This window comes from Saccopteryx leptura, chromosome 7 (genome assembly GCF_036850995.1).
Source record: "Saccopteryx leptura isolate mSacLep1 chromosome 7, mSacLep1_pri_phased_curated, whole genome shotgun sequence".
Taxonomy (NCBI): Eukaryota; Metazoa; Chordata; class Mammalia; order Chiroptera; family Emballonuridae; genus Saccopteryx; species Saccopteryx leptura.
In genome coordinates, this window is record NC_089509.1 from 18,834,977 (window position 1) to 18,862,375 (window position 27,399).

Consider the following 27,399-nt stretch of genomic DNA (forward strand, 5'->3'; position numbering starts at 1 on the left):
ACTCAATGATAGCTATTATTGTATAATGCAGTGCAAACATATGTAGGTGTATAGCATTTTCTAACATTTGTAATATAATTTAATACATGTGGGTTTATGGTTGCTCCTCAGCTTTCTTATTTTCACTAAATAACTGTTGGAGTTCTGTCTATATCAGAATATATAGACGCACTTCTTCTTATCAGTGCACAGCATTCATTCTACGGTAAGGAGGTGCCATAATTTAACCTCGTATATTTTAATTTTATTTATTTTATTAAAAATTTTTATTTACTGATTTACTGATTTTTTTTTTTTTTTTTTTACAGAGACAGAGAGTGAGTCAGAGAGAGATGAAAAGCATCAATCATCAGTTTTTTGGGTTTTTTTTTCCTAAAGCTGGAAACAGGGAGAGACAGGCAGACTCCTGCATGCGCCCGACCAGGATCCACCCGGCACGCCCACCAGGGGCGACGCTTTGCCCACCAGGGGGCGATGCTCTGCCCCTCCGGGGCGTTGCTCTGCCACAACCAGAGCCACTCTAGCGCCTGGGGCAGTGGCCAAGGAGCCATCCCCAACGCCCGGGCCATCTTTGCTCCAATGGAGCCTTGGCTGCAGGAGGGGAAGAGAGAGACAGAGAGGAAGGAGGGGGAGGGGGTGGAGAAGCAAATGGGCGCTTCCCCTATGTGCCCTGGCCGGGAATCGAACTCGGGTCCCCCGCACGCCAGGCCGACGCTCTACCGCTGAGCCAACCGGCCAGGGCCTCAATCATCAGTTTTTCATTGCGATACCTTAGTTGTTCATTGATTGCTTTCTCATATGTGCCTTGACTGTGGGCCTTTAGCAGACCGAGTAACCCCTTGCTCGAGCCAGCGACCTTGGGTCCAAGCTGGTGAGCTTTGCTCAAATCAGATGAGCCCACGCTCAAGCTGGCGACCTCAGGGTCTCAAACCTGGGTCCTCAGCATCTGAGTCCGACACTCTATCCACTGCGCCACCACCTGGTCAGGGAAAAAATTTTTTTTTAAAATACTTTATTTATTGGTTCTACAGAGACAGGAGAGAAAGGGGAGCATGGAATAGGAAGTATCAACTCATAGTTGCTTCATGTTAGTTGTTCATTGCTTGCTTGTTGTATGTGCCTTGACCAGGGAAGCCCAGGGTTTCGAACAGGTAATCTTGGCATTCCAGGCCGAAGGTTTATCCACTGCGCCACCACAGGCCAGGCAGGCAAAAATTTTTATTTACTGATTTTAACAAGAGGTATATAGCTCCTTATGTTAATTGGCCACTTGCTTTTCTTTTGAAATTTATGTTTATGTCCTTTGTACATTTTTATTATTTTAATATTACTGAAATAGAAACTTTTCTTTTTGAGAGAGAGAGAGAGGATGGGAGAGAGATGAGAAGCGTCAACTCATAGTTTGGCATGTTAGCTGTTCACTGATTGCTTCTCATATGTGCCTTGACCAAGGGCTCCAGCTGAGCTAATGACCCCTTCCTCGAGCCAGTGACCTTGGGCTTCATGCCAGCGACCATGGGGTCATGTCTATGATCCCATGCTCAAGCTGGTGACCTCACACTCAAGCTGGGGAGCCTGTGACATCGGGGTTTTGAACCTGGGACCTTAGTGTCCTACATCAATGCTCTATCCACTGTGCCACCACCAGTCAGACAGAATCCCAGTCTTTAAGCAAAGCAATAGGTAAAAATAGCCAGTGTCACCTGACCTGTGGTGACGCAGTGGATAAAGCCTCGCTCGACCTGGAAATGCTGAGGTTGCCGGTTCAAAACCCTGGGCTTTCCCGGTCAAGGCACATATGGGAGTTGAAGCTTCCTGCTCCTCCCCCTTCTCTCCCTCTCTCTCTCTCTCTCTCTAAAATGAATAAATAAATAAAAATTAAAAAAAAATAGCCAGTGTCCTACAGGAGCAATAAGTCATGGATGAAACAAACAAACAAACCCCAAGAACGCCTGACCTGGGGTGGTGCAGTGGAATGCTGAGATCGCCGGTTTGAAAACCCAAGCTTGCTCAGTCAAGGCACATACAAACAGCAACTATGAGTTGGTACTTCCCACTCCCCCCACTGCTTCTCTCTCTCCTCTCTCTAAAAGCAATAAATAAAGTCTTTTTAAAAAAGTCATGGGTGACCCAGTAATTTCTTTCCAAGTGAGAGGAGGGGAGATAGAGAGACAGATTCCCACATGTGCTCTGACCAAGCTCCACCAAGCAAGCCCCCTCTGGGGCCGATGCTGTGCCTATCTGTGGCCGTGCTCACAACAAACCTATTTTTAGTGCCTGAGGTGGAGGCATGGAGCCATCCTCAGTACCTGGGGCCAATGCACTTGAACCAATCAAGCCATGGCTATAGATGGAGGAAAGAGAGAGAGAGAAGGGGGGAATAGTGGAGAAGCAGATGGTCACTTCTCCTGTGTGCCCTGACTGGGAATCGAACCCAGGATATCCACAGACTGGGCCGACACTCTACCACTGAGCCAATTGACCAGGGCCAACCCAGCAATTCCAAGATACCTTCCTGAATTGCTAAGCCAGAAAAATGGAGAAGTACTGTTTGGGAAATAATAAATCTTCCAAGGTATTACCTGTTGTTGATAAGGAGGAAGGCGGGGCAGGCCCCTTCTTCCCTGAGAAGGAAGAAACAAAAAGGATACAAGGGAAAGGAGCCAGCAGGGGTAACGGAGTCAGCCAGTGATAAATTAACTACATTCGTAGTTCTCTAAATGGGTGTTTTAGTCACAATACAAAGCAAGAAGAGCAGGATCTGTATGTAACTATGACCAGTGGTCTGGAAACCCCTTCCCCTTGCTGACCCCACAGAAACTTTCCCTCCTTTCTCCTTGGGTCCTGGGAAACCTTAAACAAAGAAATCACATGCTCATTGCTTAGCTACTGTAAAGGTATATACATAACCTGTAAGAAAATCAACTTCAGAGAGCACGTGTCTTTGGAGCTACTAGCCTCACTTGCTCCACTGGCTTCTAATAAATTATTTTTTCCTTTAATAAAGTTATCTGTCTATCCTCTGTTGGGCCGCTTCCTGCTACAATACTACTCCTAAACATCCTCTTTTTATTGGTGATCTGTATCACAACATCAAAGTGGTGTTTCTCTCTCCAAAAACATCTTTGATCTCATCAATGGGTAAAGTAGTTACAGCAGCTTTTTAGGCCTAATGCCCCAGCTGCAGCTGCAGCTGAGGACGACAGTGAGCAGACACTGCTGCAGCTCTGGAAGGATCACATCTACGACAGCATCAGGAACCTTGCTTGGGCTTGGGGTGATGTCACCAAGAAGTGGATGAATGGCATCTGCAAGGAAACATGCAAGAGGTGTGTTCATGACTTCAAACGATTTGCCAAGATGAGGAGGCTGCAAAAATCAAGGCTGTGGCTGAGATGCCAAAGAACTTTATTCTGGGTTCGGATGAAGATGACATGGAGGAGCTCTTGGAGGTGGCTCCTGTGGAATTGACTACTAACAACTGTTAAAACTGGAACAGAAACACATAGCTGAAGAAGAGACAAGAGGAAAGTGTAAGAGAAGAAAAAGACCCCTCCTCAAAAAATTCATAGTGAAAGGTTTAGCAGAAGATTTTTCAGATCTCAACAAGATCCTTAAAGAGTTTGAAACATGGACTTCAGCACTTGAGAGTTTTCATTAATAGAGAGAAATGTTGATGGTACTTTATCTTCATATATTAAAGTCTGTGCCTGACCGGGCAGTGGTGCAGTGAATAGAGAGCATTGGATTAGGACGCAGAGGACCCAGGTTCAAAACCTTGATAGCCGGCTTGAGTGAGGGCTCACCAACTTGAGCACAGGGTCAGCAGCTTGAGCATGGGATCATAGACATGATCCTATCATCGCTGGCTTGAGCCCAAAGGTCCCTGGCTTGAGCAAGGGGTCACTTGCTCTGCTGTAGCCCTCCCCCACCTGTCAAGGCACATTGAGAAAGCAATTAATGAACAACTAAGGTGTCACAACAGATAATTGATGCTTTTCATCTCTCTCTTCCTGTCTCTCTCTCTCTCTGTAACTTAAAGAAAAAAGAAAAAGAAAATCTGTGGCCCTGGCCGGTTGGCTCAGTGGTAGAGCGTCGGCCTAGCGTGCGGAGGACCCGGGTTCGATTTCCGGCCAGGGCACACAGGAGAAGCGCCCATTTGCTTCTCCACCCCTCCGCCGCGCTTTCCTCTCTGTCTCTCTCTTCCCCTCCCGCAGCCAAGGCTCCATTGGAGCAAAGATGGCCCGGGCGCTGGGGATGGCTCTGTGGCCTCTGCCCCAGGCGCTAGAGTGGCTCTGGTCGCAACATGGCGATGCCCAGGATGGGCAGAGCATCGCCCCCTGGTGGGCAGAGCGTCGCCCCTGGTGGGCGTGCCGGGTGGATCCTGGTCGGGCGCATGCGGGAGTCTGTCTGACTGTCTCTCCCTGTTTCCAGCTTCAGAAGAAAAAAAAAAAAAAAAGAAAATCTGTGATGGAAAAAAAAGAGAAATTAGGCAAGCCACCATGGGCATATGTTTTGAAAAGAACAACACTTCCACAAGAAGAGCCTCAGGCAGGGCTCTGGCTGGTTGGCTCAGTGGTAGAGCGTCGGCCTGGCGTGCAGAAGTCCCGGGTTCGATTCCCGGCCAGGGCACACAAGAGAGGCGCCCATCTGCTTCTCCACCCCTCCGCCTCTCCTTCCCTCCCGCAGCCGAGGCTACACTGGAGCAAGGATGGTCCGGGCGCTGGGGATGGCTCCTTGGCCACTGCCCCAGGCGCTAGAGTAGCTCTGGTCGCAACAGAGTGATGCCCCGGATGGGCAGAGCATCACCCCCTGGTGGGCGTGCCGAGTGGATCCCGGTCAGGCACATGTGGGAGTCTGTCTCTCCCTGTTTCCAGCTTCAGAAAAATACAAAAAAAAAAAAAAAGAAAAAAAAGAAAAAAAAAGAAGAGCCTCAGGCAGGTCCTTCAATGCATATTCCAGAAGGCATTGTTATCATAGATGACCCCTCTGTGGCTGTTACTGTCCCTGGAGACCTTCTGGTGGGATAAGATATGGAGGTGGAAAGTAGTGATATTTACGATCTGACCCTGTGTAGGCCTAGGCTAATGTGTGTGTCTTAGTTTTTACAATAGCCAAGATCTGGAAACAGCCCAAGTGTCCGTCAGTGGACAAGTGGATTAAAAACTGTGGTATATATACACAATGGAATACTACGCAGCCGTGAGGAAGGAAATCTTACCTTTTGTGACAACATGGATGGACCTGGAAACTATTGTTAAGTGAAATAAGCCAGGCAGAGAAAGAAAAATAGCATATGACCTCACTCATTTGAGGAATCCAGTAAACAGTGTGAACTGAGCAAAGGAACAGAGGCAGAGGTGGGATCAAAGGGACCAGAGGGAAAGTGGTCAGAGGGAAAGTAGAAGAATAGATGGGATCAGAGAAGAGAAAGAGATTAATGAAATTATCTTTATTATATGCGGCTTAAGTGTCTGTTTGTCGCCGATAGCTTATTGGTTGCTTGCGTAACTGTACTAGCCAATGGGGTGAAGTTGCCACGGCTGAACGCAAATTGAGCGTGTCAGGGGGAAGGTGAACATTTGTTTGAATTGGCAATCATCTGTTTTACATAAAAACTACATCTTAACGTAATTTCTTTTAAGAATGCCTCCTAGAAAATACAGCACTGAAGAGGAGAGAAAAGGAGCTAAACCTGCACAAAAACGGCTTTCTCGACAAAAAGAAACTACTGAGCAGAGAAAGACAAGGCTTGCTTCAGTCGCAGAGCAAATGCTCTTTCTCGGAAAAATGAGACTGATGAGCATAGAGAAACAAGGCTTGCCTCAGATGCAAGACAAAAAAGCCTGTCTCGACAAAATGAGTCCCTTGAACAAAGGCCGGAGAGAAATGCAAAAAAAACGACAGAGTAATGCTGTTCAAAACGCAAAAAGGATTAAAACAGTTTCAAATGGAGAAACTTTAATTTTTGAGCATTCCTCTGGTGACATGAATATTAAATGTGAACACTGTCAGTCCTTAAACTTCAGGTTAGAAACTAATCGATTTGACCGTGGCAAGAAAGGATTTTCTCAATGTTGTAAGTATGGAAACATTGTAAAAAATGATTGAAAGATCTACACAAGAAATGTTGTGTACAAAGAGATCTTTGACATGTGAATTAACATTTTATTATTTAAATCACCTTTATTTATTGAGCTAGTGGTGGCTCTTAAGAAATGTACTGCCAGTGGTTTCCTTCATTGCACTCTACTTTAAGCAATTAAGCAAATAGAAGGGGGAAACCCCGTGGGGCACTAAGCAAAGGGGCGTCCTCGCCGCCTGCCCTGGGTAATTCAGTTTGAATTAGCAGACACCTTTGCACAAATCATTTTAATTACAATTTATGATATCTAGAACAGCGATCATTTTGTATGACCGCCGGGCTTTCTAGTATATACATAACACAGCACTATAGAGAACAGGACAGCAAATCCTGGAGGGAAGGGGGAAGGCATTGGGGGGAGGGGGCATGGGGGGACCAATGGGGAATAAGGGGGTGGGGGAGATATATCAGGTGGGACACTTGCATCTATGTAAACACAAATTAAAATCATAAAAAAGCTAAAAAAAATAATAAAAGCAGCTTGCCGTTGCTGGTTGGCTCAGTGATAGAGTGTTGGCCTGGCGTGCAGGAGTCCCGGGTTCGATTCCCAGCCAGGGCACACAGGAGAAGCACCCATCTGCTTCTCCACCCCTTCCCCTCTCCTTCCTCTCTTTCTCTTCTCCTCCTTCCTTTCTTTTTTTTTTTTTTTTTTTTTTTTTTTTTTTTTCATTTTTCTGAAGCTGGAAACGGGGATAGACAGTCAGACAGACTCCCGCATGCGCCCGACCGGGATCCACCCGGCACGCCCACCAGGGGCGGTGCTCTGCCCCCCAGGGGGCGATGCTCTGCCCATCCTGGGCGTCGCCATATTGCGACCAGAGCCACTCTAGCGCCTGAGGCAGAGGCCACAGAGCCATGCCCAGCGCCCGGGCCATCTTTGCTCCAATGGAGCCTTGGCTGCAGGAGGGGAGGAGAGAGACAGAGAGGAAAGCGCGGCGGAGGGGTGGAGAAGCAAATGGGCGCTTCTCCTATGTGCCCTGGCCGGGAATCAAACCCGGGTCCTCCGCACGCTAGGCCGACGCTCTACCGCTGAGCCAACCGGCCAGGGCCCCTCCTTCCTTTCTTTCTTTCTCTTCTCCAAGGCTCCATTGGAGCAAAGTTAGCCTGGGCGCTGGGGATGGCTCCATGGCCTCCACCTCAGGTGCTAGAATGGCTCGGTTGCAACAGAGCAACGCCTCACATGGGCAGAACATCGCCCCCTGGTGGGTTTTCCAGGTGGGTCCTGGTCAGGTGCATGCGGGAGTCTCTCTGCCTCCCCACTTCTCACTTCACAAAAAATACAACAAAAATAAATAAATAAATAAAAGCAGCTTATAGAATAAGGATGTAAGAAAGTTTTGTATAACTATACAATGTGTTTGTGTTTGAAGCTATTATTACAAAACAGCTGAAAAGTTTTATTTATTTTATTTATTGACAGAGACAGAGAGAGAGTCAGCGAGAGGGACAGATAGGGACAGACAGACAGGAAGGGAGATGAGAAGCATCAGCTATTCATTGTGGTTCCTTAGTTGTTCAGTGATTGCTTTCTCATATATGCCTTGACCGTGGGGCTACAGCAGAGCGAATGACCCCTTGCTCAAGCCAGTGTCCTTGGGCTCAAGCTGGTGGCCCTGGGGTTTTGAACCTGGGTCTTCTGCATCCCAGTCCGATGCTCTACCACTGCACCACCACCTGGTCAGGTAACAGTTGAAAAGTTTTAAAAATTAAGTTTATAAAGTAAAAGTTACAATAAGCTATGATTAATTTACTATTGAATGAAATTATTTTAAAATAAATTTAGTGTAGCCTAAGGGTACAATGTTCATAAAGTCTACAGTAGTGTGCAGTACTGACCTTGGTCTTCACATTCACTCACCACTCACTGCCTCACCCAGAGCAAGTTCTAGTCTTGCAGGCTTCATTTGTGGTAAATGTCCTGCACAGGTGTACATATATTTTTTTTTTACCTTTTATGGTGTTTCTATGTTTAAATATGCTCAGATACAAAATACTTGCTATGTTATTACAGTTGCCTACCGTATTCAGCACAGTAACATGCTCTGCAGGTTTGTAGCCTAGGAGCAATAGGCTAGACCACATAGTGTGTAGTAGGCTACATTATCTAGGTGTGTGTGTTATTCTATGATGTTTGCATGACAAAATTGTCTAATGATGCATTTCTCAAAATATATTCCTGTCAATAAATAATGTATGAATGTATGGCCTTCACTATTTTGAAGTAGTTTCCTTCTATAGCCACTTTGTTGAGTGTTGTTTTTTTTTTTATCATAAATGGGTGTTGAATTTTGTCAAATATTTTTTCTTCTGCATCTATTATGATGAAGGACCATGATTTTTATCCTTTATTTTCTTTTCAATTACAGTTTACATTCAATATTATGTTGTATTAGTTTTAGGTATACAGCATCATGATTAGACAGTCATATACTTTACAAAGTGGTCCCCCCAATATTTCAAGTACCTACCTGGTCCATCCAGAGTTCTTACAATAGTATTGAATACTTCCTCTACCGTACTTTTATATCCCCTTGACTATTTTGTGACTACCGATATTTACTGAATCCCTTTAGCTTTTTCCACCCAGCCCCAACCTCCAGCCTCTGGCAAACATCAGTCTGATCTCTGTATCTATGAGTCTGTTTCTATTTTGCTTGTTCATTAATTTTGTTCTTTAGATTCCACATGAGTAAAATCATACAATCTTTTGTCTTTCTCTGATTTTTTCACTTTGCATAATACCCTCCAGGTCCATACATGTTGTTACAAGTGGTAAAATTTTATTCCTTTTAATAGCTGTGTAATATTTCACTGTACTTATGTACCACAGCTTTTTTACCCACTTGTCTACTCATGGGCACTTAGGTTGCTTCCATATCTTGGCTACTGTAAATAATGCTGCAATGAAGATAGGATGCATATAGTCTTTCAAAATAGTGTTACGAGTCTCAGATACATACTCAGAAGTAGAATCTCTGGATCATAAGCCATCATTTATTGTTAATGTGGAGTATCACATTGGTTGATTTGCAGACATTGAACTAACCTTATATCCCTGGAATAAATCCCATTTGATCATGGTGTATGATCCCTTTAACATATTGAATTGAGTTTGCTAATAATTGTTGAGCATTTTTGCATCTGTTATCAGAGATATTGGCCTACCATTTTCTTTTCTTGTGGTGACTTTCTTTAGTTTTGGCATCAGGGTAATTATGGCCTGGCAAACTGAGTTTGGAAAAGTTCCCACCTCTTCAATTTTTAAAGTTTGAGAAAGATTGCGATTAAACCTTAAATGTTTGGTGTAATTCACCATTCAAGTCATCTGGTCCTGGACTTTTGTTTGTTGAGAGGTTTTTGATTATTGACTCAATCTCCTTAATCTGTTCAGATTTCCTATTGTTTTTTTATTTTAAAAAATTTATTGAGGTTTAAATAGGATGGGAGAGACAGAAACATTGATCTGTTCCTGTATGTGCCCTGACCGGGAATTGAACTGGCAACCTCTGTGCATCAGGATGATGCTCTAACCATCTGAGCTATCCAGCCAGGGCCAGACTTTATGATTAAATCTTGTTTTTAAAACTTTATGCATTTCTTCTAGGTTGTCAAATTTGCTGGTGTATTTAATTGTTCATAGTCTCTTATGATCTGCATTTGTGGTATTAGTTGTAATGTCTCCCCTTTCTGGTTTTGAGCCCTCTTTTTTCTTAAGTCTAGCTAAATGTTCCATTACTTCCTGTTTCTTTCCTCCCTTTCTAGGATTTTAATTTAAAGCCATGTACCCTGGGCTAGGTAGGTGACAGTCGCCTCACCAGCCTTGTAGTCCAGCACCGTAATTTATATTTACTAGCTCTGTAAGTCCCACATACCAAAAGGGTTGCCATGGATCTGAGGTTGATCAAAAGAAGGATTTAGAATTCTTCAATTAAACTAAAGTTTTAAACTTAAAAAATGTTTTCCTGGCCTGACAGGTGGTGGCACAGTGGATAGAGCGTCGGACTGGGATGCCAAGGACCCAGGTTCGAGACCCCAAGGTTGCCAGCTTGAGCATGGGCTCATCTGGTTTGAGCAAAGCTCACCAGCTTGGACCCAAGGTCACTGACTCGAGCAAGGGGTTACTTGGTCTGCTGTAGCCCCACGGTCAAGGCACATATGAGAAAGCAATCAATGAACAACTGAGGTGTCGCAACGAAAAACTGATGATTGATGCTTCTCATCTCTCTCCATTCCTGTCTGTCCCTATCTATTCCTCTCTCTGTAAAACAAACAAACAAACATTTTCCTGGGTGAGTGGTTTTTGAGGTCCAATAGTTAGGCTTTTCTCTTTTGTCCTTTCTGTTAGAATGAGAACATTTTTATTTCTAATTTTATTTATTTTTTACAGAGACAGAGAGTGAGTCAGAGAGAGGGATAGACAGGGACAGACAGACAGGAACAGAGAGAGATGAGAAGCATCAATCATTAGTTTTTCATTGCGTGTTGCAACACCTTAGTTGTTCATTGATTGCTTTCTCATATGTCCCTTGACCGCGGGCCTTCAGCAGACCGAGTAACCCCTTGCTGGAGCCAGCGACCTTGGGTTCAAGCTGGTGAGCTTTTGCTCAAACCAGATGAGCCTGCGCTCAAGCTGGCGACCTCGGGGTCTCGAACCTGGGTCCTCTGCATCCCAGTCTGACGCTTTTATCCATTGTGCCACCGCCTGGTCAGGCAGAATGAGAACATTTTGATTGTGGTCCGTGACCAGTGCCATAGACACAGGTTGATAGTTTTAAACTTACTACTTGGTTTGAACTTTACCTGTTTTTCTTGTCAAACCTGAGTACTTGTTAGTTTCTCATTTGATTCCAGAGTACTGTCCTCTCCTCTCCACAGCTTTACTTTCAAGTGTGCTATGAAGGCAATTTTTAAAGGATATGAACAGTTAAAACAACTCCAATTTTACTTGTAGGTAGCTGATGGCTCTAAGAGGACATTTCTAGATACCGGTTCAGAGGCCCTTTCCCCGCTTTGAGAGCTCTCGTCATCCAGAGCTCCGAGACTAGACCTGGCTAACATAGGAGACGAAGTAGGAAATGTTCATAAGAACTGTACAGAGCTTTGTACATTAGCTTTGTACATTTGTGTAATAGGCCTTTTCACATTTTATGTGTAGTTTTTTACCTGTAACCTTTATTATACTGAAATTAAACGTAACTTTCGTCAAATATCTTTAAAAAAAGAAAAACCCAGCTTAGTTTCATTGATCTTTTCTTTTTTAGGTTTTTTTTCCCTCCTATTCTTTGGAGACAGGAGAGAGAGAAAGGGGGAGGAGCAGGAAGCACCAATTCCCATATGTGCCTTGACCGGGCAAGCCCAGGGTTTTCAACCAGTGACCTCAGCATTTCAGGTCTATGCTTTATCCACTGTGCCACCACAGGTCAGGCGATCTTTTCTTTTTAAAAGATTTTTATTTATAGATATTATGAAGGGGGTGGGGAACAAGAAGTATCAACTCATAGCTGCTTCACTTTAATTGTTCATTGATTGCTCGTCATATGTGCTTTGACTGGGCAAACTGAGTTCCGAACCAACAACCCTAGCATTCCAGGTCAATGCTTTATCCACTGCACCAACACAGGCCGCCGCCGATCTTTTCTATTGTCTTCTAAATGTCTAAATGTCTCAAGCACACATGGAATATTCTCCAGAATAGGTCATATGTGAGGCCACAAGTCAGTAAATTCAAGAAGATTGAAATATCAAGCATATTTTATAATAATGAAACTAGAAATTAATTACAAGAAGAAAACTGGAAAATTCACCAATACATGAACATTAAGCATGCTACTGAATGGGTCAGAAAAAAAAAAAAGAGACATGAAAATGGAAAAAAGCATACCAAACATTTGGAAGGCTGGAATTCCATTTCCACTCTGATCTTTATTTCCTTTAACTAGTTTTGGAGCTTCGTCTGTTCTTTTTCTAGTTCCTGTGATGTCAGATAGGTCATTTGAGATCTTGTTTATACGTACACACTCCCCTCTCAGAGCTGCTTCAGCAGCCTTCCAAATGTTTGGTATGCTTTTTTCCATTTTCATGTCTCATTTTTTTTTTTCTGACCCATTCAGTAGCATGCTTAATGTTCATGTATTGGTGAATTTTCCAGTTTTCTTCTTGTAATTAATTTCTAGTTTCATTATTATAAAATATGCTTGATATTTCAATCTTCTTGAATTTACTGACTTGTGGCCTCACATATGACCTATTCTGGAGAATATTCCATGTGTGCTTGAGAAAGAACGTGTCCTGTTTCTTTTGGATGGATTGCCCTGTACATATGTTAAGTCCATCTGGTCTAACGTCTTTTAAGGTCCATGTTTTCTTACTGATATTCTGTGTGGAAGACCTATGCGTTGATCAAAGTGGGGGGTATTAAAGTCTCCTATTACTGCATCGCTGGCTCTCCCTTTAAGGTGCGCCATTTGCTTATATTTAGATGCCTCTGTGGCTATATTTGTATATTTTCCTTTTTCATGTGTCCTGGAGGTATTTCCATTCCAGACATAGATATGTTTGTATATCCCACAGCATGGCTGTCACAATTTATGTAGTCATTTCCTTATTGATGGGTATTTGTTGGGATTAGGTTGAAGATACATTAAATTTATGGATTTGCTAACACTTTCAACATCCAAGTAATGTCATGCAGGAACATATTATGTCTACCCACTTATGAAGCACTTGTCTAATTTTCTTCCTCAAGATTATCTGTGTTTCATCATTCATTATCTACTTCACCTTCTTGACAAGTAACATGTAGAGGAAATGCAAGTACACTTATTCAGATGTACAAAAACTGACTGCTCTAGAGACTGCACTACCACTAATGGCAGAATTGGGAAGGGGAAGATGGATTCACCAAAAAAGAGCTCATGTTTTCTGAGCTTCAAATTTTCCTTTGGGCAAATATTTGGTCAAATTGAAGTTAAAATTCCTGTGCAGCTATTACTCTTCTTTCAGAGCCTCCTGACCCCGTTTTCCTTATCAGGTTGGGAGTCGGTCTAGGGAGGGCTCCTTCCTGCTATCTCCTAGCTATGTCCTCGAATGTCTTTCCTAACACCTGTGATCGAATTTCCTGCCTAATGTTTGTCCATTCTTTATTCTAGCGTCTCTTAACAGCCTCAATCAAATCTGAGATCCTGAACCCCAAGGTTTGTTTCCTCAACCCAACAGTCTTTTATACCCTCATTCATTAGGAACATACTTTTGTTGAAGCAGCTTGTAATCCTGCATTTAGCAAACTGTGCAACTTTTCTATCCACATCCAGCGCCCCTCTTAGGACAGAACTTTAATTATGAAAGAACAATAAAAAAGTAAAATAAACGTCTAAAAAACAAACTATTAAAAAACCCACAAAACTGGAATTAATCTTAGAAAATCATCTCCAAGGCCGTTTTACTAATTCAAATAAGACTTCTTCCTTCCTGGAACCTAATCCCGAAGGTTTACCATAATGCCATCCTTACAGACCTTTGTCCCAGATTAATCAAAGAGTAAAAGACTCAGCACAGGGACGTATAATACAGCATAGGAAATGTTGTCAATAATACTGTATTAACTATAAATATGGTGCCAGGTGGGTACTAGAATTAGCAGGGGGACCACTTTGTAAATTATGTAATTGTTTAACAACTATGCTGCACACCTGAAACTGATGTAAAATAAAAAAAGTGACTCAGTCACAAATATATGAAAACAATAATCCAACACATACAAAACATGTTATTTTATTTTGATGCAAAAAAAGCAGTAGCTAGCAATTGAAAAGTTATTTCCCCAATAAAATACCACATATTATAAAGGTAATGGGCCTTTTCCTACACATGAAAGTAAAGGTCTTAGTTATAGAAACCAGGCATTATTGGGTTCCAACTTCACTTAGATAAGAAGCACAGTAAACAAAGTGCTAACAAGCCCATGCTGGCACAGAAGTGTGTAACAGGAATGTGATATACAGGTCTCTCAACTGGGTTCCTGTTACTCAAAAACAAATCCCTGAAGCACTGGCCCCAGAAACATTTTTCTCACTGGTACTGCTCCACTCAGACCCCAGGCTCCGGGGTCAGGAGGCAGAGGGCCACAGTTCTGGTTGGTTGCTTTCAATACCTCAATCTTCAAGCAAATAATTGGGGTTAACGACCACGTAGGGATCTTCTTCATAGCTCTTACTTCCTTCTGTGGAGCCCTTCAATCCAGCCTGGGTGAGCTCAATCAGAACATGGTCCTGGGAAACACAAACACCCGACCTCAGGTCTCCGCAGTATCAGAACAATGCCAGACACACAGCTCCTGGCCTCGCCCCTTAGTGTTTGCTGCTAGCACTTGCTTTCACTTCCCTTCCAGAAACTCTCAGAAAAAGGACTATACCTTAAAGTCATTGGTAAGGTACTAAACCCTGTTCCTAGGAGGATAGACCTTTTTTTTTTCTTTTGTATTTTTCTGAAGTTGGAAATGGGGAGGCAGTCAGACAGACTCCTGCATGCGCCCGACCGGGATCCACCTGGCATGCCCACCAGGGGGCGATGCTCTGCCCATCTGGGGCGTTGCTCTGTTGCAACCAAAGCCATTCTAGCGCCTGAGGCAGAGGCCACAGAGCCATCCTCAGTGCCCGGACCAACTTTGCTCCAATGGAGCCTTGGCTGCAGGAGGAGAAGAGAGAGACAGAGAGGAAGGAGAGGGGGAAGGGTGGAGAAGCAGATGGGCGTTTCTCCTGTGTGCCTTGGCTGGGAATCGAACCTAGGACTCCTGCACCCAGGCCGACGCTCTACCACTGAGCCAACCGGCCAGGGCTGAGACCTTTTTATAACATAAACCTTTAAATGTATGTTAGCTTAATAAGCATTGTGATTTTAGTAAGTCTTCCTGGAATATTATATCATGTACTTATAAATACAATTTCAAAAACAACAAGACATAATGTATGAATTTAAAGATTATGCAATTGTGTAAAATCCTTTGATAAATATGTTTAGTTTCATTTAATGCTTTGCTAAATTTTTTTAAATATTTTGCTCATTTTAATTACTGGTCACTGAAATGTTTCATATGCCACCTATTAATAATTGTTAGAAGTAGAATCTGAAGATAACATAAAACTTTTTAACTTTGTTCTATGAGCTAGTAAAAAAAGGAACATGCCATGTGGCTTAAAAAATACTGATGACAGATTTCAAATCTATGAGGTACCTATACATCAATCTAAAATACTTACAAATGAGAAGGACTCCTAGCCAAGCCCATTTACAGGAACTCGGGGAATAGTGATTTAATTCTAAGAAGGTGGTTCAGTGCCACAGAATGAACACTAATGTCACTAAGAGGGACTGGACACTTAAGCACGCTATGTACTAACCACCTCACATGAAGAATATCTGATCAGCAGAGTACAAGTTCTCTAGTCTTTTGCAGTGAATGTGAATTAAACTTCTCAGTTTAGATCAATTTCCCAATGTGGATTTCTTGTGTGGACCATTTTATTGTACACTGACCTAGGAGGCTCTCGGGAGGGAAGGGCTGGCCTGGTGTAAACACACTGTCCACTGGAAAGATAATTCTGAGCACGCATCACCCTAGTTCAGCTTTATTTTTAGATATATTATTTATTAAATTCTGATCTGAATAGCTGTTCTCATCCATCCCTCCAAAATCATACACTCATCTGCTCTCACAGGTAAAGAGTTTTTCAGAAAAGACAACCCTCAATGTGACACCTGCGATATTTATTCAGTGAGCACTAAAGTGAATTGCAGGACAGTTGAATAGAAAAATTTAATCCCTCAACAAATATTTGATCTCTCTACATGCCAGGCAACACTGTGGAACCTGAGGACACAGTGGTTAAAAGACAAAGTCCCTGCCTTCATGATGCTTGCATTCTAGTGAGAGAGACAAACCAAACACCTATATAAAGAACAGCGCCAGGGACTACACTGAGGAAACGAAAAGCAGGGGCAGGGGATGACAGCAAGGAGGAGGCCGCTGTCTCAACAAGCTAAGCAATGAAAACCTCTCAGAATGGAGAAGGGAATCTGGGGAAAGAGACAAAGGCAAGTTCAGAAGCCTTCATGTGTGGTGTGTCTAAGGAATAGTGACAAGGCCAGTATCACTGACTGGAACGGGCACAGTAAGGACAATGAAACGAGGTGAACAAGACAGAGGCCTGCCTGCGGAGGTTCTGCAGGCCATCGTGTTGGCGGCTAGTTTTTGTGCTAAATGTAAGGGAAGAAACTAGGAGGGAGGGCACTAAATAATCTGACTTGTTAAAAGACGTCTGGTTACTGGGCAGAAAGCCAGTATAAAGTGGGACAGATATTAGGTGACAACAGAAAATGTACAGGCTGAAGGCAGGACTCAGAGTATCCACTGCTGACAGGAGAGAGTGTGAGGCAAAGCAGAATCAAGAGCAAGTCTAAGGTGTCTTGGCCTAAAGCGACTGAGTAAATGGGAACAAGGGGAGAAAAGAACTGTTTGAACACATGAAATTGAGATACCTACTATTTTGCAAATAGACAGCTGGCTGCTTACATCTGGAATACAGAGGAGCAATGAGAACTGGAAGTTTAAATCTGGGAGCCATCAGCAGCCAGTTTAAACAGTAATTTATTTATTTATTTATTTTTTTAGAGAGGAGGGGGGGAGAGAGAGTGAGAGAGAGAGAGAAGGGGGAGGAGCAGGAAGCATCAACTCCCATATGTGCCTTGACCAGGCAAGCCCAGGGTTTTGAACCGGCGACCTCAGTGTTTCCAGGTTGACGCTTTATCCACTGCGCCACCACAGGTCAGGCTCAGCAGCCAGTTTAAACTCACAGAACCAATGAGATCATTTAGGTAGTGAATGTAAAGAGAAAAGAGGGCTGGACACTGAGCACAGTGCTCCATGTATAAAGTGACAAGAGAAAAAGATTCAGAAAAGGAGACCAAGGAGAAGTAACCAGTGAGACAGGAGAAGACCCAGCAGAGTCTGGTGACTGAGAAGCTGAGGGAACGAAGTATTTCTGGAAGGAGTGATCAACTGTGACACAGGCTACTGACAGGCTGAGTGCTGGGAATGGCCAACTGGTCCGAGCAGAGATGTGTGTGTGCCGGCTCTTTAAGAGTGGGAAAGGGACCTGACCAGGGAAGAGAGACAGCACTGGGCAGTGCGTCAGGGAAGCTGGAAGAGAGAGAATTATCCACTTGAGGTTTGTGGCCATGAATTTAAATAAGAATAAGCACATGGCCGCATGCTTTCCTCCAGACAGTATTAACTGTGGACATCTAGGTACAGAAAAGGATTAGATTTAACTAAGACTGGGGTTTTGCCAAGCAAGTAAAACAAAGAGAGAATAAAGCTGAAAGTAAAAGAAAAGAGTGATTATTAGAATGTAAGCTGGGTAATGAAGGTAAGGATCTTAGGAAGATGAAATGTTAAAACTCAGTAACGGTGGTAGATGCTTAAAGGTTTACAGTAATGAGAACGGAAAACGAAGGTTAAAAGCACTCAGATAGTAAGGCCCTACTTATGTTCTATGTGTTTTAGTAAAGGAAGTAAGAATTAACTATTAACTCTCTTTTATAATTCATAGATCTGACTAAACCCCAGTGATTCAAAATACATGAACATCTAACAAACCTACACACAAATGAAGCAGGAGCCCCTCCTCTCTTTAATGCCCGAGCACAGTTCTGTACGTACATAGTGGGTGAGTCGATAAATGACTTTCTCTATGATCCTCTTTTTATTGATAAGTTCCTCTTCAGAATCTATTTCTGATTCAATTTCCTTCAAGTACCAGTTAACAAGTTCACTCCTCTTTAATGCCGACTCATCCTCTTCTGCAATAAAAAATACATTTTAAAAGAAATTATATTTCTAGCAAATTGTATTATTATTTTATTATTATTATTATTATTTTCTTTTAAAGAAAGGGGGAGGGAAGAAGGAAAGGGAGATTAAAAAAAATATTTTATTTATTCAATTTTCAGAGAGGAGAGAGAGAGAGAGAGAGAGAGAGAGAGAAAGAGAGAGAAAGGGGAGGAGCAGGAAGCATCAACTCTCATATGTGCCTTGGCCAGGCAAACCCAGGGTATCGAACAGGAGACCTCAGCGTTCCAGGTCGCCGCTTTATCCCACTGTGCCACCACACAGGTCAGGCACAAATTGTATTATTAATCCGTGAGGTTTGTATATACAAAGTATGTACAGATTAGATAACCATCATTCAGTCAGAAAGTACACCTGCTGAAATAAGATTTGCAACGTTCCAGTATAAGCCTGAAATAACTGGTCATAGTAATTCTATTAAAGTACACTTGACTTTATCCTGAAGAGAAAAATCAAATGGAGATTTTAAGAAACAAAGTTTCTTAAAACTACTAAGATTTCACAGTATGAGGTGCTTCCTTCACCGTCTTATGCTTCATCATCTACGCCCGAGAATGTTTGCCAACAGCAACTGAAGGCATAAATTAGGAATGAAACAGCAGCAATCAAAACTTCCTAAATATAACGTATCCTTTCTGGAAAAAGCAATTTCATGGAATTGAAGTCAACTGAAAAGTAAAAACCATGGGAATTTACTCAAAATAAAAAATTAATTTATTCCTGTAAGGTCTGTTCATACTGATTGAACTGTCGTCTGCTTCTTAAAGAGTCCAAAGTAGAACTCTAAATTCACAAGAAAAGTTGGAACCTAAATAATATTAAAACTATCATAGAAATAAAGTATAATAAAAGAAAATTCTACTGAGTCTTGATTCTAACAATTGCTAATAAAATGCAAAATCAAAATAGGAAAATTCTAGCTTTACTGATAACCACCTTTAAAAAGTTTTACTATGGCTGTACAGTTAGTACTCACTTAACACTGTCAACAGGTTCTGCAATTTTAAGCAAAACAATGTATAATGAAACCAAACTTACTGTAGGCGAATTGACAGAAGAAACATAAGTTAAGTGCCTATGGCATCTCGCCTGACCAGGCGGTGGCACAGTGGATAGAGCGTTGGACTGGGATGCGGAGGACCCAGGTTCGAGACCCCGAGGTCACCAGCTTGAGTGCAGGCTCATCTGGTTTGAGCAAGGCTCACCAGCTTGGACTCAAGGTTGCTGGCTCAAGCAAGGGGTTACTCAGTCTGCTATAGCCCCATGGTCAAGGTGCATATGAGAAAGCAATCAATTAACAACTAAGGTATTGCAATGAAAAACTGGTACTTCTCATCTCTCTCCATTCCTGTCTGTCCCTATCTATCCCTCTGTCTCTGTAAAAAAAATAAAAATAAAGTTCCTATGGCATCTCATCAGTGTATCAGTGTTATAACTAAACAACATTATTCAAGGACCAAATGTTCTTGGTAAGTGACCTTGGTTTCAAGTTTTGCTCCCTGTGCTGTCTACCTAAAGACTGAGAATAACTTACTTGGCTGGGTGAACAGCGCCTTTTTTCTTTTTAAGAAAGGAATAAGCCTGACCAGGCGGTGGCGCAGTGGATAGAGTGTCGGACTGGGATGCCGAGGACCCAGGTTTGAGACCCCAAGGTCGCCAGCTTGAGCGCGGGCTCATCTGGTTGGAGCAAAAGCTCACCAGCTAGGACCCAAGGTCACTGGCTCGAGCAAGGGGTTATTCGGTCTGCTGTAGCCCCCCGTCAAGGCACAGATGAGAAAGCAATCAATGAACAACTAAGGTGTCACAACGAAAAACTAATGATTGATGCTTCTCATCTCTCCGTTCCTGTCTGTCCCTGTCTATCCATCTCTCTTGACTCTCTCTCTGTCTCTGTGGAAAAAAAAGGAAGAAAAAGAAGAAAGGAGTAAGATCTAGTCAAATTTATCTATAGGACGCAGACAGTATCTGGGTGCTAATAACTTTGCCCCATCAGTGGTCTGCCATGTTTAAAACTTAAATGTCTGAGTTAGATAGAATACCGAGGTACACTGTGAACACAAGGACATGAGAGCTTCCAAACTGCTTTACGTAAGAGAGTAGGGCTGAAACCTGTCTGTCCTGGTGGCTTCTTTACTGTTTTCTCTCCTCCCTCCCTCGGGTCCACAATTATGAGGGCAAAGGGCAAAATTACAGGGCTCAAATTTTTAGTAAACCAAGACAATCTCCAGTGTTCTTTTAGTCCGTCTCAGAGATGACACTGTGATGACAGAATCTGTCTGTAGGTCAGCATACTGAAACTTATAAATAAGGCTCACCTGAATGACCAGGCGGTGGCACAGTGGCTAGAGTGTCAGAGCGGGATACAAAGGACCCAGGTTCAAAACCCCAAGGTTGCCAGCTTGAGTGCGGGATAATAAACATGACCCCATGGTCGCTGACTTGAGCCCAAAGGTCATTGGCTTGAAGCCCAAGGTTGCTGGCTTGAGCCTAAGGTTGCTGCCTTCAGCAAGGGGTCACTTGCTCTGTTGCAGCCCCTCAGTCAAGGCACATATGAGAACAATCAATGAACAACTAAGGAGACTAAGGAGCCACAATGAAGAATTGATGATTCTCATCTCTCTCCCTTCCTGTCTGTCTGTATCTGTCCCTCTGTCTGTTTCTGTCACACACACACACACACACAGAAAAAAGACTCACCTGATGGTTAACCACCAAATTAAAGTTTAAATTTGACTTCTTGATTTCATCATTTTTCCTTGTACCTTGTGACTAATTATATAATAGTTTGATACAACTTGAAACAGCATGGTGAGCAGTTAAGGGTAGGAAATGTACCAGTGTCCATATACCACACTTTACCTATGAAGAAATGAGGGTTCTACTTCATGTCTAGTCTAGAATGTACTTGTGCTGGTAGTCTTTTGAGTTCAATTACTTGCCTAAGAAATTTATAAAGTGCTTCTTTATGTATTATCAAATCCCAAATTCTGCTTCAAAACCATTAAAATCGGCCAACATTAACAAGAATAATCCATAAATCTTTGTCTCACAATGAATTTGTGGGGAAATGTCCAAGCTGGCAGATATGCTGATACTCTGCAGTTTCTCTGCCAAAGTGAGCCTGTCCAACAATTTATGGTCTCTGCTGACAGAACACCATTGTTAGCAATCAGAAGTGGTCTGTGTGAATACAGCTTCTGTATATGACTGAGCATGAGCAGCACTAGCTAGGCACAGCCTCACCTTCCTCCATCTTTCTGAGGTGAAGCACAATAAGGTTAGAGATTCGGCAGTATTCGGAGAAGCCCAGCCTTAAGGAGGCTTTTGGAGCAGGATCTTGGTTTGTGTCTTCACTGTGGCCGTTGATTCCATTCACAGGAGCAGGGCTGTCAGCATGACCTAAGTGAAATAAATACCAACCATCAGAATCTCCTTGTGGCTCTTGCTGGTTGGCTCAGTGGTAGAGCATCAGCCCTGTGTATGGATGTCCTGGGTTCAATTTCTGGTCAGGGCACACAGGAGAAGCACCCATTTGCTTCTCCACCCCTCCCTGCTGCCCCCAGCCCCCCTGCAGCAGTTGCTGGAATGGTTTGAACAAAGTCGGCCCTGGGTACTGAGGATGGTTCCATGGCCTCGCCTCAGGCGCTAAAATAGCTCGGTTGCCAAGCAACAGAGCAGCAGCCACATTTAGGTAGAGCATTGATTGCTCTGTAGGGGGCTTGCTGGTGGATCCCCGTTGGGGCGCATGTGGGAGTCTGTCTCTGCCTCCCCTCTTCTCACCGAATAAATTTAAAAAATCTTGCCTGACCCATGTGATAAAGTGACCTGGAGCCCTGATGTTGCTGGTTCGAGGCTCCCAGCTTGCCCCTCAAAGCATATGAGAGAAGCAACTATGTGTTGATGCTTCCTGCTCTCTCTCCCCCCTTTCTAAAAATCAATAAATAAAACCTTTAAAAAACAAAAGAAAGAATCTCCTTTCTGTTCCTCCAAAACTCCAAGTGCTTAAAATTTATTAATTATATTTTAATACTAATTTCAAATCAAGCAAAAAGGCACACTCAGTATTTAGTAATTTTATAAATAAAAATTAAAAGCAAATTTGTAAGTGCTATTAGTGAAGACAAACTAGGTTAGAAGAAATGGGAAGGACAAGAGATATAAAAATTTTATGATCTCTTGCCCTGGCCGGTTGGCTCAGCGGTAGAGCATCGGCCTGGCGTGTGGGGGACCCAGGTTCGATTCCTGGCCAGGGCACATAGGAGAAGCACCCATTTGCTTCTCCACACCCCCTTCCTCTCTGTCTCTCTCTTCCCCTCCAGCCGCCAAGGCTCCATTGGCGCAAAGATGACCCAGACGCTGGGGATGGCTCCTTGGCCTCTGCCCCAGGCGCTAGAGTGGCTCTGGTCGCGGCAGAGCGATGCCCTGGAGGGGCAGAGCGTCGCCCCTGGTGGGCGTGCCAGGTGGATCCCGGTCGGGCTCATGCGGGAGTCTGTCTGTCTCTCCCCGTTTCCAGCTTCAGAAAAATACAAAAAAAAAAAAAAAAAAAAAAAAAAAAAAAGATCTCAAAGTACATTTGTAATATTATATGTAAAATTTTATTTTTTTTGTATGCAAAATTATAAATTCTGATTTTGTTTTAATGCACACAAGAAAATGTTCTTAATCCAAAAGCAAAATATTAATACATGGTGGCACAAAAGTAGGTTTATAATTATTAATATAGAATATAATACAATAATTAATAAATAATTCAAGAATAAACTGTTTCATGTACTCACAACTATAAACCTACTTTTGCCAGACTATGTAAATAAGGCTGGGGAATTAAGCCCACTATCTTCATTTTGGTGTATTTTGATGTTTAAGCCCATATATTTTTATGTTAATTACTTAATAGAATTTTAACTTGTAAACAGTTACTTACAATTCAATATCTATTTTTACTCTTTTGCTATATAGACTTTAAAACCCTCAACAAATGTGCTTTTACTTTGACATCAGAGAACTCAGAACAGTCATATAAACAAGCATCTCACCATTGATGTCATCTGGGCCCTCATCTACCTCCATTTGGGCTTCTTCATCTTGATCTAGATTTACATCAGGTGTTTCTACGCGGATGATTGATTTGTTCAGCAACCTGAAAGCCTCCTTCACATGTTTAGGCTGGACCTAAACCAATCAAGATAAGGTAAATCAGTAAGTCAATCTTCTTGATATACAAACAGACTCTTCACAAAAAATCACCGTGGTATTTTGGTTTTCTCACACTCTCCCTCTCACACACACATAAAATACAAGATAATAGCATAAAACTACCAGCATGACTAAAAAGACCAACATCGAGTGTTAGAAAAATGTAGAACAACTTTCATTCTCTGCTGGCAGGAACAGAAATTGATACGATTATGGAAAACTATTTTGGCGATCTTGACTGAACTGAACACACATACAACCTATGACCTGAGTATGTCTATCCAACAGAAATGTACACATATGTACATCATATAGACCAAAAGCTATGTGTATATCCCATAAGAACCCAAACTGGAAACTTTTCAAGTGTCCATTAACAGAAGAATGGGTGAACCACTGTGATATATTCATTGAGAGACTATCACAAAGCAATGAAAATAGAACTACAGCTACACAAAACATGAATGATGTTAATAAGTATGAAGAAGCCAGACATCAAGGAGAACATATTCTATTGATTGCACTTATAAAAAGTGTAAAAGTAGAAAAAAAATAACTTAAGGTACTAGAAATCAGAATAATAGTTATCCTTAAATCCTTACATATGTGGTCAAATAATCTTTGATAAGAGTGCCAAGACCACCCATTGGGGAAAGGACAGTCTCTTCAACAAATGGTGCTCAGAAAACTGGGTATTACATACAAAAAAATGAAGTTGTACCTTTGCCTTACAGCATATAAAAATATCAACTCAAAATAAATGAAAGACCAAAAACTATAAAACAATCTATAAGGAAACAGGGAAAAGCTTCATGATGTTGAATTTGGTAATGATTTATTAGATGTGACATCAAAGGCACAGACAACAAAAAATAAAAATTACAAACAAGACTACATCCAATTCAAAATTTGTGAAATCAAAGGAAACAACAGTAAAAGAGGCAAACTACAGAATGGGAAAAAAGTATTTGCAAATTATATATATGATAGCAGTTAATATCTAAAATATAATGGATACCCATGTTCACTGCAACATTATTCAAAATAGCCACTGCCAGATGAATAGATAAATAAAATGTGGTATATACATACAATGGAATATTATATTTAAAAAAGGAAATTAAGCCTGGCTAGATGGTGGTGCAGTGAATACAGCATTGACCTGGGATGCTGAGGACCCAGGTTTGAAACTCTGAGGTTGCTGGCTTAAGCACGAGCTCATCTGGCTTCAGCACAGGCTCACCAGCTTGAGCAAGGGTCACTGGCTTGGCTGGAGCACTCCAGGCAAGGCACAGATGAAAAGCAATCAATGAACAACTAAGAGTACTGCAACTACAAGTTGATGCTTCTCATCTCTCTCCCTTCCTGTCTCTTGCTTTAAAAAAAAAGAAAAAACAATACAAAATCTGGTCACATGCTAGCATTGATGAACCTTGAGGACATTATGCTAAGTGAAATGTGAAATTAACTACAGTTATCCCTCACCATACTGCATTCACTCTTCAAGGCCTCACTGTATCGTAGATTTTTAAATTGTATATATCTGATTTTGTATTGCGAATTTTTCGCTATGTCACAAAATTTTGCAGCATATAGGTATTTTATATATTTATTTTAATTATTTTTGCAATAAAATAGCATTTCCTAGCCTAAAAAATAAAAAATATAAAGAATATTAACTAAAAAATACTAAAAGAATATTAAGTGAAAATAAAGTAGGCAGTGTACAGCAGACGAGTAGACAAAGACTTACATGTATGGAAAACACAGCTACAGCTCCTTTGCTTGAGCTAATTTACCCACGTGAGACTGTACACGGCACACTACTGGCTGATGGATAGGAGGTGACCAACCAGAGGTACCTTCATCAGTACTGCACAGCTAATTCATCATCATCTTCATCATTCAAGTTGTAGTATATTCACTGGTGAGTACCCACATAGAATTTTATATGTTGTTAAAATTACGTAGGTTTTTTTTTTAAATTTTATTTATTCATTTTTAGAGAGGAGAGAGAGAGAAACAGAAAGAGAGAAGAGGGAGAAACAGGAAGCATCAACTCCCATATGTGCCTTGACCAGGCAAGCCCAGGGTTTCAAACCGGCGACCTCAGCATTTCCAGGTCGACGCTTTATCCACTGCACCACCACACGTCAGGCAAAAATTACGTAGGTTTAAGTGTAGAAAGTGTTTAAGAACATAGGAAGTGTTTGTAAGAGTGTAGGAAAGGTTAATAACAGTGTGGGCAGAATTTATAAAGCATTAAAATAGGTATAAATAATAAAATAAATATAAGGCGCTATATCACAGATTTTTGCCTGTCGTAGGGGGTTCTGGAACCTGACTCTCATGATGGATGAGGACCACTGTATTACAAAAAGACAAATACTATGATTCCACTCACATGACTAGTTAGAGGTATCTGAAGTAGAAAGTAGATGGTTGAAAATAACCTAAATAACTATCAGTAGAAGAATGATTTGAGTACTATGTAGTTGTTAGAAACAGAAAAAAATGTTATCCTCAGAGGAGGGCAATAGTGATTATAAGGGAAGTACAAAGGGAGGTTTTGGAGTTGCTTGTAATTAATGTCTTACTTCCTGATCTGGGTTTAGGTTACATAGGTTAGTTGTACACTTGTAATATTTTTGCACTTTTCTGCATGTATGTTTTCTTCAATAAAAAAGCTTACTTAAAATAAAAATGACATGTCCATGTTTTGGGGGGTGTTTGATTTAAGGTTCTTTATAAATAACCAACAGTCTCTCTAAATCTCCTTCCCTAACCAGCTGAGCCCCAACAAGATAAACCCTCTTAAATATATTAACAAGGAAACCTTAAGTCATTTAAGAATATCCAGTATCAAGACATACCCTAGTAAACATACTGGTCTATAAAAATAAAAACAAAATACTTTGAGAAAAAGATCAAGTTAGTTATGGGAGTGAAATTAATAATCAAGGACTGGCCTCAGATTTTCCCATGGCAACAGTTAATGTCAGGGTATCGTAGAAAATTGACACAAAAACAAAGTATGAATCAGAAGTTGTATAGGTCATGGGAAGCTGACATTCAGGTAAAGGCTACAAATAAATCTGTTGAATGTAACACTAAAGAGAATATTATTCTCATGAACATGTTTTTTTTAATTGAACTCTTCTTAGCCAAATTTCAATCAGTCAAGTGATAGATTAAAAAATGACAGTAAGACTAAAACAAATATAGGAATTAAGAGTGGCAGAACACAATGCAAATGATTTGTGCTGTGAAGATAGAGAAATCGTATAACTAATAAAAAAGGGAAGGGAACAGAGGAGAACAGAAAGACCTGAGAGATAAACTTGCTGATTGCCTCTCATTTGTACCAAGGTCAAAATATGAAAAGTCAAGTGACAGATAAGCATATTTGACTGCACAAAGGTAAATAATAAGATACTATTTACTAAAATCAGGTGGTTGAGAGGTAGGGGAGTAGGAAATATAAAACATGCTAGTTTTATCACTGTTCATAGTTGGGAACAATAGATAACTAAGGGCATAAAATAGAGCTATAATAATAAAAGTTATCACATAAATAAAATACAAACTTTTCTGAGTATCAGAACGGCATATACAAGCAAAAGCAAAGAGGTCACACAAAGAAAAACCTTTTCAGCCTGACCAGACAGTGGCGCAGTAGATGGGGTGTCAGACTGGGAAGCGGAGGACCCAGGTTCGAAACCCCAAGGTCACCAGCTTGAGCACGGGTCGCTGGCTTGAGCAGGGGTCATTCACTCTGCTGTAGCTCCCCCTCGTGGTCAAGGCACATATGAGAAAGCAATCAATGAACAAATTAAGGTGCTGCAATGAAGAATTGATGCTTCTCATCTCTCTCCCTTCTTGTCTATCTGTCCCTCTCTGTCAAACAAATAAACAAACAAACAACCTTTCTAACTATAAAAAGAAAAAACAAAAGAAACCTATCTCTCACACCAATATAAATGGGTTTAATTTGTACTAAAAGCAAAATAAAAGAACAGACTTATAGATACAGAGAGCAGCGTGACGGCTGCCAGAGGGGGGGGTTGGTGGGGCTGGAAGAAAAGGTGAAGGGATTGAGACGTGCGGTTGGTATTTAAGGAACAGTCCTAGGGATGTAAAGTACAGCACAGGA

The 27,399-nt window shown here is 41.8% G+C and overlaps 1 protein-coding gene across 1 annotated transcript in view; it reads right to left on the minus strand.

Annotated features, from left to right (window-relative positions):
• Nucleotides 1-13,945: 13,945 nt before the first annotated feature.
• The window catches only part of MCM6 (minichromosome maintenance complex component 6), a 55,272-nt gene continuing 41,818 nt past the window's right edge, over nt 13,946-27,399 (minus strand). Inside the window, exons 14-17 of the mRNA XM_066345531.1 lie at nt 23,087-23,222; nt 21,294-21,449; nt 17,862-18,001; nt 13,946-14,412 (exon numbers count right to left, since the gene is read on the minus strand). Coding sequence (XP_066201628.1) covers nt 14,296-14,412; nt 17,862-18,001; nt 21,294-21,449; nt 23,087-23,222 — 549 coding nt within the window. The 3' untranslated portion in view covers nt 13,946-14,295. The remainder of the gene's footprint in view (nt 14,413-17,861; nt 18,002-21,293; nt 21,450-23,086; nt 23,223-27,399) is intronic.